At 38.4% G+C, this 18,212-nt stretch overlaps 1 protein-coding gene across 10 annotated transcripts in view; it reads left to right on the forward strand.

The window, feature by feature from the left end:
• LOC134532040 (serine/threonine-protein kinase mig-15) overlaps positions 1 to 18,212 on the forward strand; it is a 124,715-nt gene that overhangs the window by 49,593 nt on the left and 56,910 nt on the right. For 8 of the 10 annotated variants that reach the window (XM_063368181.1, XM_063368182.1, XM_063368183.1 and 5 more), the window contains exons 3-11: positions 3,804 to 3,860; positions 5,164 to 5,289; positions 5,846 to 5,894; positions 7,886 to 8,038; positions 8,699 to 8,980; positions 9,814 to 9,972; positions 10,469 to 10,596; positions 16,231 to 16,378; positions 17,151 to 17,326. In XM_063368181.1, coding sequence (XP_063224251.1) covers positions 3,804 to 3,860; positions 5,164 to 5,289; positions 5,846 to 5,894; positions 7,886 to 8,038; positions 8,699 to 8,980; positions 9,814 to 9,972; positions 10,469 to 10,596; positions 16,231 to 16,378; positions 17,151 to 17,326 — 1,278 coding nt within the window. The remainder of the gene's footprint in view (positions 1 to 3,803; positions 3,861 to 5,163; positions 5,290 to 5,845; positions 5,895 to 7,885; positions 8,039 to 8,698; positions 8,981 to 9,813; positions 9,973 to 10,468; positions 10,597 to 16,230; positions 16,379 to 17,150; positions 17,327 to 18,212) is intronic. The other 2 variants (XM_063368184.1, XM_063368191.1) reach the window with 1 other exon arrangement.

Raw genomic sequence — 18,212 nt, forward strand, 5'->3', positions numbered from 1 at the left:
TGGGACTCGGCGGATGGATACTACTCCTGAAAGTTGTCATCTGGCAACACTGTCCGTTGGTAGAGCTGTGGACTACAAGATGGCGCCGCGGTAATCTATTTGGTTATTTTGTCGGTGATCTGGCACAGTTTTTAAGTATATATACACAACAGTGATTGAAAACCCGCAATTTCTGAATTTTGATCAGAAGATATTAAAAACTCAAGTATATTTTAACAATTGTCGTTATTTACTTGAATGTTGTCCTCCACATTGCGCTGGATAGCCGCAACGAACTCGAGCCGGTACGGAAGTAAACTACGCTCTTGGAAGTGCGAACGGCCTTTGGAACGTGACCCAGGGCTGTCCAGTTGTAAGACGAGGCGAGTGTTGGTTGACGACGACGCGACGGGCTCTTGGCTGGAAGCGGCTCGAGTGGGCGTGAGTCATCCGGCTGTCCAGCACTCCCATTGGTCGCGTGGGCCGAATGGTCCACGAACCAGTCGGCGGGGCCTAACGGCCGCCTCGTCCTTCCCGCGCGACGACTCAACTGTCCTGCATCTCCCCCCTCCCCGCAAGTCATACTTAATGTACAGAATATTTTTTGACGTGACGTCTAATAATAAATCGATGAACGCCGGCTGCACGCACGAAAAAGGATGACTCATGGTCCCGTTAAGTTGTGTCCCGTTACGCTCATTGTACGCTTGCGCCGCATCTATCTCTCTTCCACTCGATTGGAACAACCATCGATTTGACTTTTTTCGAGGCACATTAAACTTGAAACACTCCCATTCGTTTCCTACTTTTCCTATCGTCGTCCTATCCTTAAAAGAATAACACAGATTGGAAGAAGTTAAATAGCAAACATGTATAAAAGTTATAGTTAAAATAATCTCTTCGTTAAAGTAATAAACATATTTGAATTAATGAGAGCAAATAAAAGTAAATTTATCAATTAAATTGTAGATTTCATTTCACTACTTCTTTGTATCTATACAAAATAGTGATAATTCAATAAAAATGATTCAATTTTATTCATAAAAATGTGCAATCATTTCATCTATGTTTTGTTATGACGTCACGTTAAACTATCGTCCGTAAACCAACTCAACAGACAACCAATTTTTTGTTTGTTTAATTACGATTAAAAGTTAATATTCATAATAATACGATATTTGCTGTCGCATCGCGTCTATAGCGCTGTCGTATTCCAACATAAGACACAGTTGGGCAACTTTACAAGACTGCACTTTCAATGATACTGTATTTTCCATCAACCTCCATACACGCATTGAATATATAATATAATTGAACGTGTGGCCGGAAAGAAGGAACTTGTGATTCATTTATTCCAAACTAGAACCGGTAACCGCCAGATAAAGTAATATGTAGATATTATCTAATTATAGGTTTTTTTTTCATCCGTTATACAAGCACAGTTACTTCGGGAATATGTAAATACACACACGGCTACACGGGCTACAATAGCGATAGTAACAGGGAATAGTCTTTTTTTTGTAATAAGTTCATAAGATAGTAGCAGTAAGTTGCAATCTTAGAGCTGGTGACGGTTGGTGACTGTTGCTAACAGGAGGTGGCCAAGTATACACTTCTCAGGGACGTAGCCATTGGAGTTCGAACCCCGTCTTTCCAGGATTTAAAAGAAAAAAGTGGGTTCTGTAAAGTCGTTTTACGGACGATAATTTTACGTGATAACGTCATAACAAAACGTTTATGAAAAATTGTATACTTTTTAATTTTCAAATATTATTTACAGTTTTTGAAAATTTAATTTAAATAACTAGTTTAAATATAATCACGAACAATTAGTTAAAAAGCCCGCCTTTAATCTGTTTGATATTATAGAAGATTTTCTCGCACGGTGGTTGGCCGGTTCTTGCACGCTCGGCCTCAGGCGGAACGTGACAATTTTTCGTGCGTGCAGCCGGCGTTCATCGATTTATAAGACGTTATCACGTCAAAAAATACAAGTTAAGACAATAAAAAAAAATACCTCAACCTAGCTTCATAAGTTTACAGAGAAATTATTTTGGACGGAATATATAGGTATATATTTTTATCCGTTTTGGGCTGCAATAATGCATATCCTCCCCATTTTATCCTGCCATGCTTCACTCGCACAAAAGCGGCAGGAATCATGTTTCAAAGTTGTCTATAATTTCATTCCGGTTCGTACACGTGTTTTTGTAAGAATTTATTTCATACAAACTTGACATGTGTGTTTCATGTAGTATTTAATTATATATATATATAATATATGTGTGTGTGACTGGTTTTAACGATTTCATCAAATATACTTAAGTGTTTCATGTATTTAATAACATATATATGACTTGTTTGAATGATTTCTTCATATATACTTAAGAACAAATTATTAAAACAATTAAATGAAAACCAAAATATAAAATGTTCAGTTTTCTTTACTCAAGCCAAATTATTGCTTAAATTTCCGTGTGTAAACTTTGGAGGTGTAGAAGTCCACTATTTTCCAGGTATTTTAGAGCGACAATTTTTTTTAAATTCAGTTGTAAAGAAAACTTGCTCACAAAAAAATATATATAATGGTTAAACCGGACTCCCGCCTCCACAGAATCCTGGCTACGACCCTGCATCATCGCTACATGGATACTGCATGAAGCCAATCTCTGCCCAGCTGTGTGTCTGTGCGATGTTTGCAATTTTTTTTCTATTTTCCTAACCTATACTAAAACTAAGTGTGTTTGGAAGGGGTCTGGATTAGGGACAGACTCTAAGTGCGTCTCAGGCCGAAGTCTATACGCTCTAATCATGCAGGGTTTAAGCCATGCAAGAGAGGGAGCATGCGTGCATCATGTGCTAGGAGGGGGATTGGCCAGCCATGGCAGCAATTGGCGCCATGACTAACTCCCCTCATTGACTATTCTAGACTATAAACTAGATAAGTTGGGCCCAGGTAAAACCTGCATAGACACAGGTAAAACCCTGGGCACTTACATGCGGGATGCAAAATTTCATGCATTAATATCAAGCAGGTACAGGAAACGGAGGGATGGTTCCGGAAGAAGAGTTGGACAGAGTAGAAAAGAGTCTACCATGCGGGGGGTTGGGGGCTTGCACATTTCTGTGCGCATTGGTTTGGGTGGCACTGGTTGCGATGTTGGCGGTCCACTAAATCAGTTTGCATTATGACAACAGTTTTAAGGGAGGTGTGTTTAGTGGAAATGACTGTTTTAACTGTGTAAATTCTAATTCATGCTTACTGGCCATCGTAAGGCTGTGGGTCAAAACACCAATTCCGCAATCTCTTGGTCAACACGGTGAGGTTTATTTATTTATTTATTTATTTATTTATTTATTTAATTACATCTCTCTGTTGACCCCTATACATGTATGTAGTACAATTGGGGTATAGAGAACGTCAACATTGCACATATAAATTATAACAAAGATTACAAATTGATAAAGACAAATACGACATATTAACAAATCATAATCACAATACAAACATGATACAAAAAAGACAACATACCACACCATGTTAAATAACAACTACCTATATAAATTATAAATGATTTTTAAAAGAACTACACGAGTTAAAATATTAATTGATGTTATAAAAACAATTCTTATGTAATAATTTCTTTACATTGACCTAACCACCATTAAGGTGGGAAGAGACTTCAGCCACGTCAGGGCATGCCGGCACCTGACAGTTCCAACTCCGTGGATGCTTGCAAGTGTCGGCCAGCATGACTGTGACAGGCCATGTGGGAGAAGCAGTGCCTTGTTCTGAAACACAGCGCCCTCTCCTTGTGTTGCAGGGTCGGCACACGAAGACGGGTCAACTGGCCGCCATCAAGGTCATGGATGTCACGGAGGTCAGTTGTTCCTTCGCCTCCGTCCTGTATCTCCGCTCCCACCATCTTATCGCAATCACCCCCGTTCCTCACTTGTCCCGCTTATCTGCCGTTTTAACTACCTGATTGTGCCTGGGGTGGGGGTGACTGCGATATTATCAGTTTGCTCAGACCCTGAGCTATCTGGCGAAGGTTACTCATTCGTGTTTCTGAGATGCTTATCTGTCGTAATAATGAAGAGAATTTTCAGTCATTTCTGACAGGAAAAGGCCAGTAGGCACAGTTTTTACAACTCCAGAATATCTTTGTTTCCACTAATATTTATATTGACAGCGTTTGCGATTTTGCTAATCACTCCTATCATCGGTGCAGCCATGTTTTCCATTGTTATTCTCTATCTCTCTCTATCTCTCTATCTCTCTCTGTGTGTAAGGGTGGGAAAGGTTTATCTCTTGCTAACGAGTCAATATTTGATTTGCCAAAACATTTTCACTTCTATCACGTGTACTGAGCTACACATGCTCTTCTTATTGTTCTCTTTCTCTCTTTCTCTCTCTCTTTCTCTTGCTTTCTCTTGCTCTTTCTCTCTCTCTTTCTCTCTCTCTTTCTCTCTCTCTTTCTCTCTTTCTCTTGCTCTTTCTCTCTCTCTCTTTCTCTCTCTTTCTCTCTCTCTCTCTCTCTCTCGCGTGCGTGCGCCTGTTCTGGCCTCAATGTCTGCCATCCCTTTTCTTTACCAAATTTGCCCTGCGCTGAAACCGGTTGCTGGGGTTTTTTCAATATTTCCATGTCGCTTGCTAGTGCTCGTTGTCAGGTCTTCACACAGAGTGTGAATTTTTGAATGGCCTTTGGGTATCAGGGCATCGCTTATCTTTTTTTTCCCTTTATTTCATAAAAGAGCAAAATAGCTATATGAATTAAAAACTATAGTCGGGGAAATATTAAATTTTGAAATTTTTGGTCGGAGGAGAGTAAGGAAATTTTTCTGTAGATTTGTGTGGACTTCCTGTCAGGATGGCATTGGTTCAGTCAGATCTCTTGTCTCCCACCAAGGCAATCTGGGTAAGATTTCTAGTGTGGTCAGACCTGAATTTTTCATATGTGGGTTGCTGTGAGCGTATGAGTAACCCTGCTGTGAATGGGTCGCTAAGCAATCATTCATTAATTTATTCTCTCAGCTCCCCGCCTCACTTTAACGGCCATTGAAAGATGTTTTTTTTTTGCAAATAAGTTTTTCATGAAGGTAAAGTAGAGTGGCAGTATCTGTACTCTGATAAATTTACGTACCTATTGAAGTGTACCTGAGTTTTGGTTTTTGGTGCTGCAGGATGAAGAGGAAGAAATAAAGCTGGAGATAAACGTGCTGAAGAAGTACTCGAATCATCGGAACATCGCCACGTACTACGGGGCCTTCATTAAGAAGAGTCCACCTGGGAAGGACGACCAACTGTGGGTGGGTTCTGTGTTCACCTGACCAGGGATTTGTGCTGGCTACCATCACTTATAGCATTTGAGTTTAAATTTTGGTTGGGGAGGGTGGGGGGGGGGGGGGGCAACACAGGCACAGATTTCTCCGTTGAGGTTAAATTTTGGCAGATTTGATCTTCTGGTTGAATGGTTGTCTGTAATTTTTTTTGCTTTTTATAATTTCATGCCTTCAAGCCCCCGGCAGAAATTGAAATAAATAATACCAATATCATACAACAACCATAGCAAAATCCTTTTAAAAAAAATCTTTCATTCAACAAACCAAGATATTTTTTCATCACAGAAAGATTGTTCAAGGAACTTGACAGACTTTTGATTTCCTAATTCAAGTTAGTTGTTTTCTAATGTTTTTTCTTTTATTTTTATATACTTTTTGTGTGTGTTGTTTATTTTCTCACTTATTTATATGCAACACAGAACAAATAAATGCATTAGTAATAACTAACACAAATCAATTGATTTATTTTTTTTTAGTGTGCAAACAAATGCATTGGTTAATGGAGTCTGTCTGGTGTGTGTAGTTGGTGATGGAGTACTGTGGCGCGGGATCAGTCACCGACCTTGTAAAATGTAAGTTGACACTTTGCTTGCTAATTGCCATGAAGCTACATAACTTATAAATACTGGTTTAATGCCTCAAAAAATTTATTTATATATATATATATATATCCAAGAAGAACTAATGTATTATTGTAGATATTGCAAAAAGCATGGGTTATTTTAAAAGATAATACTGGAGCCTCATTTATGAAGTGGTCAGAAAATGTGAAAAAACTGATTTCCAAGAAGATTGTTGGGAATGAAAGATATAAAATTTTTGTGTTGAATGATCATTTTGACAAGTCAGCACAGTCAACGAGGCTGGAGATTTCTTGGGAATCATTTCTCTTACAAATTATGAAATGGGGATCAGGCAATTTTTTTTTTGCAATAACCCTTTTAATTGAGGTTAATTTAGATTGGCACGTAATCTGAAACACTGCATGGTAATTCAAAATAAAATTTTAAGTGTCACAAGAAATTAAAAAAAAGTATGTATTTTTATTTAAAGTTTTTGGATTTTAACATATCTTTTCCAAGCATGCATTGGTCACATGTTAAACACATTTTACTAATTAAAATTAAATTTAGAAAGACGTCTGCAAATTTTTCCGCTGCAAAGAAAATATTGTGAAATATCTAAAACAGACTTATCTTTGCAGTAGTGTAAGAAACCAGTCTTCACTTGATGTTGGATTTGGTTCACAGATTCTATCTTGGTTCACTTTTATAAAGAAGTTTGGAAGTTGTCAAGAATAAAACCAATTGTGATTATCTGTTTACTATTCGCTAGGGTTAAAAGAATTTGCTGAAGAATTTTTTTTCCTAATCTTGGAGTTAACTTTTTTTTTTTTTATCACCTGTCATGCTTCTTAGTGACTGGACCATGTCTGATGTGTTAAGAGCACCTGGTTGGTGACATAAAGGTCTCCGGTTTTGATTCCTGGGTCGGGGAATCCTCGCTTGTATAAAATTTCATTCCTGGATTCAGGACTGGGTGTTGTTTTGTCTCTTCACTTGTCAGGGTGTCTACAGGTCACAGTCATGGAAAAATAACTGAACTGAAGGGTTAATCACAAAAGTCACGAAAAAGTCACAAAATAAACTGTTAAGGTACTGTAAGTCAGTAATTTTTTAATCCCCAGCAGTATTTTTCTAACTTAATTTTATTTTTCATACCCGACTTCATTTTACTGTTGTACATCAAATATAAATAGTTGTAGATTGGTCACTTAAATCATGTGGAAATTTATCTGCAAAACGATTTCAGTTCTCTTGCGCTAACTGCCAATAGGAGGTTTGTATTGCAGTGTGTTTAATTTTTAATTAAATTGATACAAAAATAATTACAACTTTTAATATTGTAAAGTAATTTTTAACAATACCCCATGATTGATATATTTTTTTCCCAAAGGTCCTGAAAAGGTTCAGAAATAGGTTGACCAGACATTTGTAGACACCCTGTGCTGCAAAGGCAATTGTGCACCATCGCAGTTTCACCCCCCCCCCCCCCTCATCACTCTGCTCACGTCGTGGTCAGCACCCCATGGCGATAGCTGGGGTACAGTTCGTCCCCACCCGTCACAAACATCATTAGTAAGACAGTAGTTGATTTAAAACATTTTGGATGTATGCCATTGCTATTTCGCACTGTGTGTCATAGAGGAAACCTGAAGAACGGACAAATGACGATAAATGCACAAAAACGCAGAAAACCGAGCCAAAATCATTCAATGTCAAATGTTAAAATGCGTAGACGGCACGGAGAATTCCGTGGAAGTAATTAGTTAGCATGATATGCATTTTAACGTTTGACATTAACAGGTTTTGGCTTGTTTTTCTATGCGATTGTGTACTCCTCTTTGCTTGTCCGTTCTTCAGGTTTCCTCTGCGACACGCAGTGCGAACTAACGATGGCACGTGTCCGAGATGTGGTTCTAAACCACTCTTCCCTCGTTGCAAGATTTGTTCAAAGAGCACGGTGCGATGTTACGTATTGTCTGGGACCACTTTCTGCGCAGCGACGAAGGGGCAGAGCCTGAAGGAGGAGTGGATAGCGTACATCTGCCGGGAGATCCTGCGAGGCCTCAGCTACCTGCACACCAACAAGGTCATCCACCGGGACATCAAGGGCCAGAACGTGCTGCTCACGGACAACGCCGAGGTCAAACTGGGTCAGTGCACGACTTCACCATCTTAGTCTTCTGTTCCCTTCAAGCTGAGTTAAAGCATTTCTTTAGCATTTTATGGTTGGATTCATTCCAAATTTATACATGCAAAACTATTTTTTTTTTATCACAGAGTATTTTAGATCTTTACAATGTGGTTTCAGAGCAAGTAAACATTAACTAATAAATATGAAAGGAAAAAAAGTCAGCTTTGTGCTCTTTTACAGTGGAAATGCATGGTTAAAGCTCCATTCTCAAGAATTATTTTTCATTATCTAATATTGATAGGTCTGTGCTCGTTTGTCACAAAGGCAAAGATGAGCTTAGTGGATAGTTTAATTTGAAATTATTGTAGTCATCCTTGCTGGTCTACTTGTGCTGCCCCCGTCTTAAAATATTTTAGTGGTATTTTATGAGGAAATTATGTGATTGTAAAGAATGTGAAGAGAACTGCTACCTGCAGTACCCAATGTATGATTTCTACCAGTGTTTTCTTGTATTATAATCGTATCAAATTGCCTTGGCCGGGCTGAACAGATAATTTTACAAGTGTGAGACGTTGGCCAGATGCATTTCTGGCAGTTTTTGTACTGTTTGTATTGTGTGATGTGCGTGTCGGAGTACCCACCGCTGTCGGCTGTAGCTGTTGCGTTGTCGTTGGGACAGTGGACTTCGGGGTGAGCGCGCAGCTGGACCGGACGATAGGGCGGCGCAACACCTTCATCGGCACGCCCTACTGGATGGCCCCGGAGGTGATAGCCTGCGACGAGAACCCCGACGCCACGTACGACAACCGCAGTGACCTGTGGTCCCTGGGCATCACCGCGCTGGAGATGGCAGAGAGCCAGCCGCCGCTGTGCGACCTGCACCCCATGCGGGCGCTCTTCCTCATCCCCCGCAACCCCCCGCCGCGCCTCAAGTCCAAGAAGTGGGCCAAGAAGTTCCACGGTGAGCCTGAACAACGTCCTTAATTCTCGGTGGAGAATGTATTTAAGGTACTCAATTGGATGGGGATTAATGCTGTATAGCTTAAAATCGCTTTGTAAATTAGCCATTATTTCTCGTAAAAAGAAAAGGATAAAAATCTGTTATTGTGGGTTATCCCTAAGAGATAAACATATACCATCGCTGACTTTTTTTTTGTAGACCTTTTTAAGGTGTACAATACTGTAGTACATTATTTTGATCTGTCTCGTAGGGTTCAGCCAGCGTTCAAATGGGTCTGTGAGTATTCAATAGTTTGGAATTTGAGTCTACTCTTTACTAAGGCGGCGGAGATAAATTTATGCAACATCCTTATGAATCCTCACTGTTTACGTAGTACTTTTCATGCCTCATTTACATTCTTTAATTTAACCCTTGGTCTATTCGTCTGTTGAAGTGGACAGTTTATATCTGTTTGCATGGAGTTGATTGAACCTTGAATAGGGTCTTATAAAGAAAAAAAAAATCTGTACTCTACATTTGTGTGTGCGTGAGTGCATTAAAATGAGATTTTCTGGGTCCAATAACTGATACATCTGTACCAACTGAAAACCAAAACAATTTTATTATTCTGTTTGTGTTATCCAAGATATTGCTTATCCAAAGTTGCCACGGTCCACATTAACTCGGTGGGTTCAGGTGCTACTGTATAGGCTGGGAAAATTTTTGACCCCAACAAACAAAGCAAATTAGCTATTGTATCGAGCTCACGACAGAATTTTCCTTGGGTAATGGTAACGGGAACATGAGTTAAGCAACCAAGGCAGCACGTTGCGAGGTTCTACCGCGTGTTGCAGGGTTCATAGAGACGGTGCTGGTGAAGGACTACCACCAGAGGCCCTACACGGAGCAGCTGCTGAAGCACCCGTTCATCCGCGACCAGCCGACGGAGCGACAGGTCCGCATACAGCTCAAGGACCACATAGACCGCTGCAAGAAGCGCAAGCAGGACAAAGGTGGGTCGTCGTCGCTGCAGTCTGCGATTCATATTTTTTTTCCGTTATCTCGAACATTAACGGCAATGGAGATTTTTTTACTGCTGTGCGAATTAAAAATTGACATGTCCCATTGTCCGACGGTAAATACTGCATCAATCTTTTCGGACATTAAATACAATAATTTTTTGAATTTTTGCACACAGATTACTAGTAATGACTAAATACATTTCAGAGGTGACTTTTGTAAAAAAAAAATTGTCGAAAGTAAAAGTTTATATTTCTTTTATAGGAGACTCCAGATTTTTGGTGTTATCTATCGCCTTCCCGATTTTGTGTGATATTTCCACGTTTTTAAAACGAAAATAAACCAAGTTAAACGACAGATAGGAAAAGGAACAGATGTCCGACAGGACAGTATTTTTCTTTTTGTTTGATTTGTATTAGGCAGTGGATGAAGTGTGTGGGTGTGTGTGGTCGTGGTCGCCAACGTGCCAAGTGCGGATGACCTGTGCAGAGCGCGAGGACTACCGGTACAGCGGCTCGGAGAACGAGGAAGAGGAACCGGCCACCGCCGGCGAGCCGTCCTCCATCGTCCCGGCGCCAGGCGGCGACACCCTCCGGCGCAACTTCCAGCAAATCCAGGTGAGCCAACATTTCAGTTTACTTACTTGCATACCATATTGGCCCGAACATAAGGCGACCTGCAGTTTCAGGAGGCCAAACAAATGTAAAAATAATTTTGGAAAAAAAAATTATTGTGAAAATTCATTAGACATACATTTTGTGTTGATAAATCCTTTTTGCATTTATGTATACCGCATTTAACTTTTCGTTTCACTTAAGCTACGTATTACTACAGTAGAGCTTCATTATAAAGAACACGAAGGGACCAAAATTATGGCAGTTTGTTATAATGAAGTTCTTTATACCGAAATCACAATGATTGCCTGTTTTTGGTTTTTAACATAACTCGATCTTGTTAAAAAACAAAGTAGAAAATCTAATACCAATATGAGTGGTACAAGCATCAATTACTTTAACAGCTATACTTTGGGATCAAGATACATACTACATAAATACATACATACTAGTATGTATATGTACAATACAGAAATACGTAGGTAAGTTGTTTGCCAAAGCAGTAAGCCTACCTTTGGAATCAAGACAAGCTGTTTGCAAAAATGCTGTAATAAATCAAAAATATAAAATTTAAAAGTTAGGAATTTTTTTTTACATTTTATTGTCTTCCAAACTGGATCGCTGGGTGAGAATTGTGGATAATGTTGATTTGGAGATACCTAACTTTTTAGCCACATCAGTCTTTTTATTTTCTTTATCTACTGCTTTTAACATTTCAAGTCGTTTCCTAGAAGACATGTTCAGTAGTACGGTTTTTTAAACTATAAAAACAAATGCACCCTACACATGTAAAAATAAGTTATACATGTAGTATAGCCACGTTTCTGGGAAGCCTACAACTCACGTAGTTTCGGTTCCCTGCAAGAATTTGCGAAGATTTCCGAAGTTTTGCGTTTTGGTATTAACGCCACTTCAGCCACTAAATCAGAAGATCAAGCATGTTGTGACTAACCTAACACAACCCTTCGATTTTTATAATTTCAATTTTTGAGAGAAATCCGAAGTTGCACGAACGTGCTAGGGAACCGAAACTATGTGAGTTGTAGGCTATCGCACGTTTCTCAAACAATAAACAAGAAAACGACCAGAGATGTATGTGTAGCAATACTTTATGATGTAGCACTTCGCATCGGTTAAACACGTCGTGCGAGCATATTACAAAGAGTAATGTCAGCGAACACCACAATGCAGCGCTTTAGTCGCTACACTAGTTTTGTGCATTAATTTCAACACTAGTCCGTTGCAGTCATCTATGGCGCGTATCAAAATAAATAAGATGGCAGTTTGTGGGTGAATGGCGACGATTTTATCCATTTGTCGTTTACCGTGCCGGGCAGAAAAGTGTTCGTTCAAATGAATATTTATAGAATATTTAAAAAATTTGAACGAGAAAATTCGTACTAGTGAAATTTTTTTACGTTATGTTATATGGACGTCTGACGGGACCAAAGGCATAGTTCGTAGTAATGAATTGTTCGCTCTAATGAAGTTCGTTAAAACGGTGTTTTACTGTATTTAGTAGTGTGTTAAACGTAACAAAGTAAACAAAGAATGCAGCTTGCCGGAACAAAACAAGTGGCTAGTTGCCATGGTGTAGCATACGGCCATGAATAACTTCGGTGACGTTACCGCGAATATTTGTCCATATTACTCTCTGACAGAGAGTCTCTGTCCTATGAATTTTAAAGAATAATCTATGATAATTATGTTGTTTGATAGGTTTTTACATAAATTATTAAAATAGCTTTTGAAGCAACGTACCAAATTCCTGTAAATATGGCGTCTTCGTGCGTGTTCGGCAATGTTCGTTTTACAACAAAGAAATATTGTGGAAAGACAGTTGGCAGCTGTGAATTTCCAAACATTACATCCAAAATGTTCTTAACATTTTCTGTTTGTAAACGTAAACAATCGTTCTGAAAATAGCTGTGATATTTTAGTACAAGTGTTTCCGTTAAAAATCTTAAAATAAATTACCGTAAATGTTAACACGCGATTCTACACAAAGTACAAATATGAATTGTGTAATAAAAGGTTGCCATTTTGAGATGCTTCAACATTCACATTTTTACTCAAGATCAAGAACAAATATTTTAATTTTCAACTTTAAACATTTGTGAATTACTGCAATATTGGGTGGATTTATCGATTTCCCCGTGTGAGGTAAAGAAGTTTTAGTTAATATAAAAAATCGTGAACATTTTGTTTAACAATGTTTCTACTGTAGCTTTCAGCTTGGAACTAATGTTTGCGGTGCTGATGTCTTGGGTGCGAAAATTAGGCGCCTTCCAATTTTCGCATCTCGTTTATGTTAAAATGGTCGCCTTATATTTGTGCTTAGTTTTGAACGAACAGTAGTGCAGTGACTTGGTCCGTGGGAACTTGGCCCGCTAGTGATTTTTACTTTTTCCTCATGGCACCATACTAACACTGGTTTGGATAATCTCGGTTGAGATCTTGAGCTCACCGTTTTATGGTTCGATTGCAAATATTATACAAGTTGTAAGATTGGTTTATTCAAATAGTTTCATTGAATCTAAACGATCACTGTGTATTTCAGCAACAAAATAAAGTGACAAATAACAACAGAAGTATTTATATTTCCTATACTTTTATAAGTTATAATTAACCAATAAAATGCTGTCATCCTATTATTACAGCAGAGTGTTACTTCTGAATTTAATTGACGAAAATTTAGCTTTGATGCCTCCAACATAACATATTTTTAATTTACTATCATAATGTTTTTTAAAGGATTCTGCTTCATCAGAAAAGAAATTTGCACAAACTCATTACTAACCCTCTACAAAATCTCTGAAGAAAGTTTAGAAGCCAGATACAAAATCTAGAAGCCAGTGAACAAAAAAAAGTGAACTACAGTACACAATGCAATATGCCCATAATGCTTGCCTGTTTTCAGGTTGCACTGTATTCTAGTTGTAAATACGCAATGTTTCCAAGCTTATGGGGCAAATGTGTGGTGCGTTTGCAATGAATGAGTCAGCCACGGGGGGAGACGACTACCGATTTATACAGAGTACTTTATTTATCTACGAGCTCATGTTATGCTGCGCTTGTTGAAATAAAATTCCAGTTTCTTAGACCGAGTAATTTCTGTACAACAAAATCTTGTTACAACAAAAAATTTCTGATATTTCCTACTGTATGAATAGTTATATGTTGTGGTGGCAGTCTTAGACTTTGCGGGACCCTGGGGTATTCATTTGTGCGTGACCCTGATATCTTTGGCAGGGGCCTTACCGACCAGTTTGGAAGGGGGGGGGGGAAACTATGGAATAACCCCCAGAAATAAAGGAAAATTTGAGAAATAAGATCTTTAAAACAAAAATTTGAAGCCAACCTGAAACATAAATTTAGAGGATGATTTTATAATTTATCTTTAAAATGTTTAGATTTTTTATTCCTGTTAAATTACACGTACAGCAAAACCCCTTATTTGCACTTTTCATGGGGACAAAGTAAAAAAGTGTAAAAAGCGGGAAAGTGTAAATAAAGGGAAAAGTATAAAAAGGAGTACAGTTTACCTTATTTAGAATTTTTTTCCTTTTGTTTAATAGCACATACTACAATGCAGGTACAAACACACTAACAGCAAATTTTACTTTAGTATTTAATCAATTATTAATTTACCACATTTGACAAAAATAAAAAAAGAATGAAAGCCAAAATGTTTTTCTGATTACTTCCTAAAAAATAAATTTGAAATTTTCTTCTGCTTGCTTTTTTAGCTGTTCAAGGAGATTATTTGCCTCTCCAAATTATAAATACAGTTGCAACCGGCAGGGTTTATAACAAATACGGGCTACATACACATTGCTCACAGTAAAAAAATTTTTAAGAAAAGGCCGCAAATTGATGAATATTTACCGTCAATAGCGCGCCAAACGCGGAGAAAGGTCATTGTACTTGGTCAGCTGCTGTAACGACGCGGCGGCGCATGCGCACTCTATGCTCCGCCCAGACTCATGACGCCATCAGCCGCCAACCAATAGATGCGAGCTTAGCGGAAAAAAATATAAGCTCCACCTCCCGTGTACCAATTTTATCCAGTTCTAATACCAATTTATTGGTATACGCACCAGTTTTCTCGCTGCCGTGACATGTTCAAGTTTACGTTTATCATGATGTCTTGATACCAATAATTAATTATTTACGATCCCCAGAAATAAATGGTTAGTTTAAAAAATATGGCGTCAACTGTACAATACTTCCCAAATTATAAAAGACGTATAAAACAGTTACCAAGACACCGCTCATTTTATCTTGTGAAGTTTATGTCTCGTACCAGTATTTCGGCTAAGTTGTGACATAAATACAGTATCAGAACTTACAAGCAGCCATGTTTGTACATTCATGAGTTTACGTTTTTCCCTCGTGCATTTTAGATTGTCTCCTGCTATAATTACTCGTACTTTTACACGCCTAGGCTTAAATTATTACATGTTTAGAAATAAAAGCAACTTTTCATGTTATAAAATATGTATATTTTGCTATTTAAAATGTTCATTGCCTACTAGCTCCACGGTATTTTCTGGTTGTTTATGGTTGTTACGTGACGTAAATAGCGGGATTGATTCGATTTTTGAGACGTAATTCGCGGGAAAGTATTGTATTGGACTATATGGGAACCAAACGGGACCTGAAGAATATAGTGCAAATAACGGGAAAACGTAAATAACGGTAACGTAAATAAGGGGTTTCGCTGTAAGTTGTTTTGATAAATTCTAACAATCTTAATTCCAGTGAAATTATGTCATAAAGGAACATAATTTTTAAAAGTTTTTGTAATGTGAAGTCATTGAAACTTGATTGAAATTGAAAGGCATTGATGGACCAGCACTTTATATAATTTGCTAGTAACAATTTAATTTTTTTTTCCCCATTAATGTCCATAATTTTATACATAAAAATAGAAAAAAAAAAAGGTAATTAAAAATGAAATGGTCTTTGTGCGACCCTGGAGCAAACCCTGTATCTTGATGTTCTGGCAAAAGTTAAGTCGCCAGCGAACTGGAGTCCGGGATTTGTAGAGCCCTGCTCGTCACTTTCTTCATTGTCGTTTGCACTTTTTATGAAATGCAGCACATAACACAAATTACTGAGATGTTTGCTTCCCTCAAAAGTGCACATAACCCGTTTATCAATAACATTTAAACACTCTTATGTAATAAATATTAAATTTGGCCATAGTATATGTGTTGGTTCAGGGTGTGGTATTTTAAATTTATACTTGTATATTTAGCAATGAAAATTCAACCTCATTTGAAGCATTCAACTTAACCAGTCAGTCAGATCAACTGAACACCAAAAAAAATATATATATAATAAACTTTGTTCAAATTACAATTCCAGTAATATAATTTAATAATTAAAAGTGAATGTGGTTCAATAAAATTTCAAGCTTAGTTTTTGGATAATGTACTTAAAATTTTTACTATTTGTGTAAGGTAGAATGTCTGGTATACTATAAGTGACAAAAAAACTTTTAAAAATTTGAAAATAATAAATTTTTTTTAAAATCATAATGAATATGGTAATTACACAAAAGGGTTAACTTAATGATTTGTGTCATGTGTACCCGGTGCAGGTTGTTTGACAGTGTGACGTGACTTGCAGCTGAAGCCGTTTTCTGGTGTGGAACAGGAAGGCAGGACGCTGACGCAGAACGAGAGCAAGGAGTCGAAGCACAACAGGAAAGGGGAGCGGGAGGAGATCCCGGAACCGGGGCCCCCGGCCCGACCCCCCATACCACAGAGACTGATAGGTGGGTGCCGCCTGCTGTCGCGTGATGTCTTAATCTCTTGTCTGGGGGTTCCAGCATCCCTTTCTCAAAAGTGATTCGAGACTGATGTGTGCCGTACACCACAGCTCTAAGCTCTAGGGACGCATCAGTACTACTCTAAATTTTGAGTCGGAGGGGGTTTTAATTCCCCAACTTGATGCTGATTTTACAAGCCGTAAGAAATACATGGCTATTATTTACTTTTCCACCAAGCTTTCCATGAAGTGAAAAACAAATGAACAGCAGACAAAGTACCATAGTCAGGGGCGTAGACGGTTTTTTTTTTTAGGGGTTCAACTCCCCCCCCCCCCCCCCCCCCCTTCCTCCCTGAACGCCAAATCTTTAATTAATTTCTTATTCATCACTCAAACAAATTTCATATTAAAATTAATAAAATTTTTGCCGTTACAATATTTAAATTTAAGTACCAAAAACTGCTAAAATAGCACTATTTTACACCTTAAAATCCAAATTTTCCCGGTTTAATATGGGTGGGGGGGGGGGGGGGGCATGCTTCTTAACACCCCCCCATACACAAATCCTGGCTACGCCACTGACCATAGTTACTATAAACGGCTTAATGTACGTCAGGCAAGTTAAATTTCACTGCACTGCAGCTTGACGCGCTGCGAACGAGCCTGATGTTGTCGGACGGTTTGGCAGCGACGAGGCGGAGTGGAGTTGCCCGTGGTGTTAGCACTGTTAGCGTGCGAGTGCCGACGGAGGGGGTGGACGGTGTGTTTGATGCGGGCAGTGGTTCCGGACCCCCACCCGCCGTCGCGGCCCCTCCCGCCCCCGCCGAGGGAGGAGCGGCAGGCGAAGCCCGCCACCCCGCCCACGGGGGCCTCGGCCCACCAGCCCGCCCCGGCGCAGTCCCAGCCCCCGCCCCAGCCTCAGCCCCAGCGCAACTCACACATTTTCAAGCCTATGGTGAGTCATAACAACCCTCTTGAGTGAGAATATCCCACTGAAGAAAAGTTCCAGCGTAATAAGTTCACAGAAATTCATGCCTGACCTATAATTAGGGACTATAAAAATTTAACATTTAACAATTTCCTATAGATGCTAATTTTTTTTTCTGACACATGCTATTTTAGATATTTTTCAAATAGATATTTTTTTTTTTTTAGCTAAAGTAATTTAAACTGACATTAATTTTGTAAAATAACCTTTATAAAATGTCGCTAACCTGCTACACTTCTATTGACAGGTTTCGCAATTGTGCTACAAAATATATTGTTTCACATATGGAAGTAAATAACCCTGTCGTATGTACTTAAATTACCTGACCTTATATGTTTATGTATTATGTACCGTGTTGTTTTTTCTGGGACACATGTGCAGTATAATCATTTTTTTTTAACATGTGTTTGTCTCCAAAGACATACCTGCAAACGTTAACACACAAAAACAGTAAATCTTCTTTCCTTGCAGATTTACTCTTGTCTTAAGGGCCTAACCTAATGATACCAATTAGTTTATGAATAACTACTAATTAAACCTCCAACTTAATGTTTGCTAGCATTTTATAATACCAAAAGGTTATTGAAGTATAACTTTTTTTTTGTGGTTTTAATGTAAAAAGTAGGCCTATGCGGTTCTGGTTTTTATTGATCAGTAAGATTCAGGTTTGCTTTACATCAAGAACTTCAGTTATGGTTCAAGTTCATATAGAGAAAAAAAACTTAGTGCTAACCTAAATATGAATGAGGTTTAAGTTAATTAGAATATATTTTGTTATTAAAACCAACTTTAAAAAAACAGAAAAGAAGCATACATTGGTTGCACTAACCTAAAAATTTATTTAAGTATTTTG

This window comes from Bacillus rossius, chromosome 5, assembly GCF_032445375.1.
Source record: "Bacillus rossius redtenbacheri isolate Brsri chromosome 5, Brsri_v3, whole genome shotgun sequence".
Lineage (NCBI taxonomy): Eukaryota > Metazoa > Arthropoda > Insecta > Phasmatodea > Bacillidae > Bacillus > Bacillus rossius.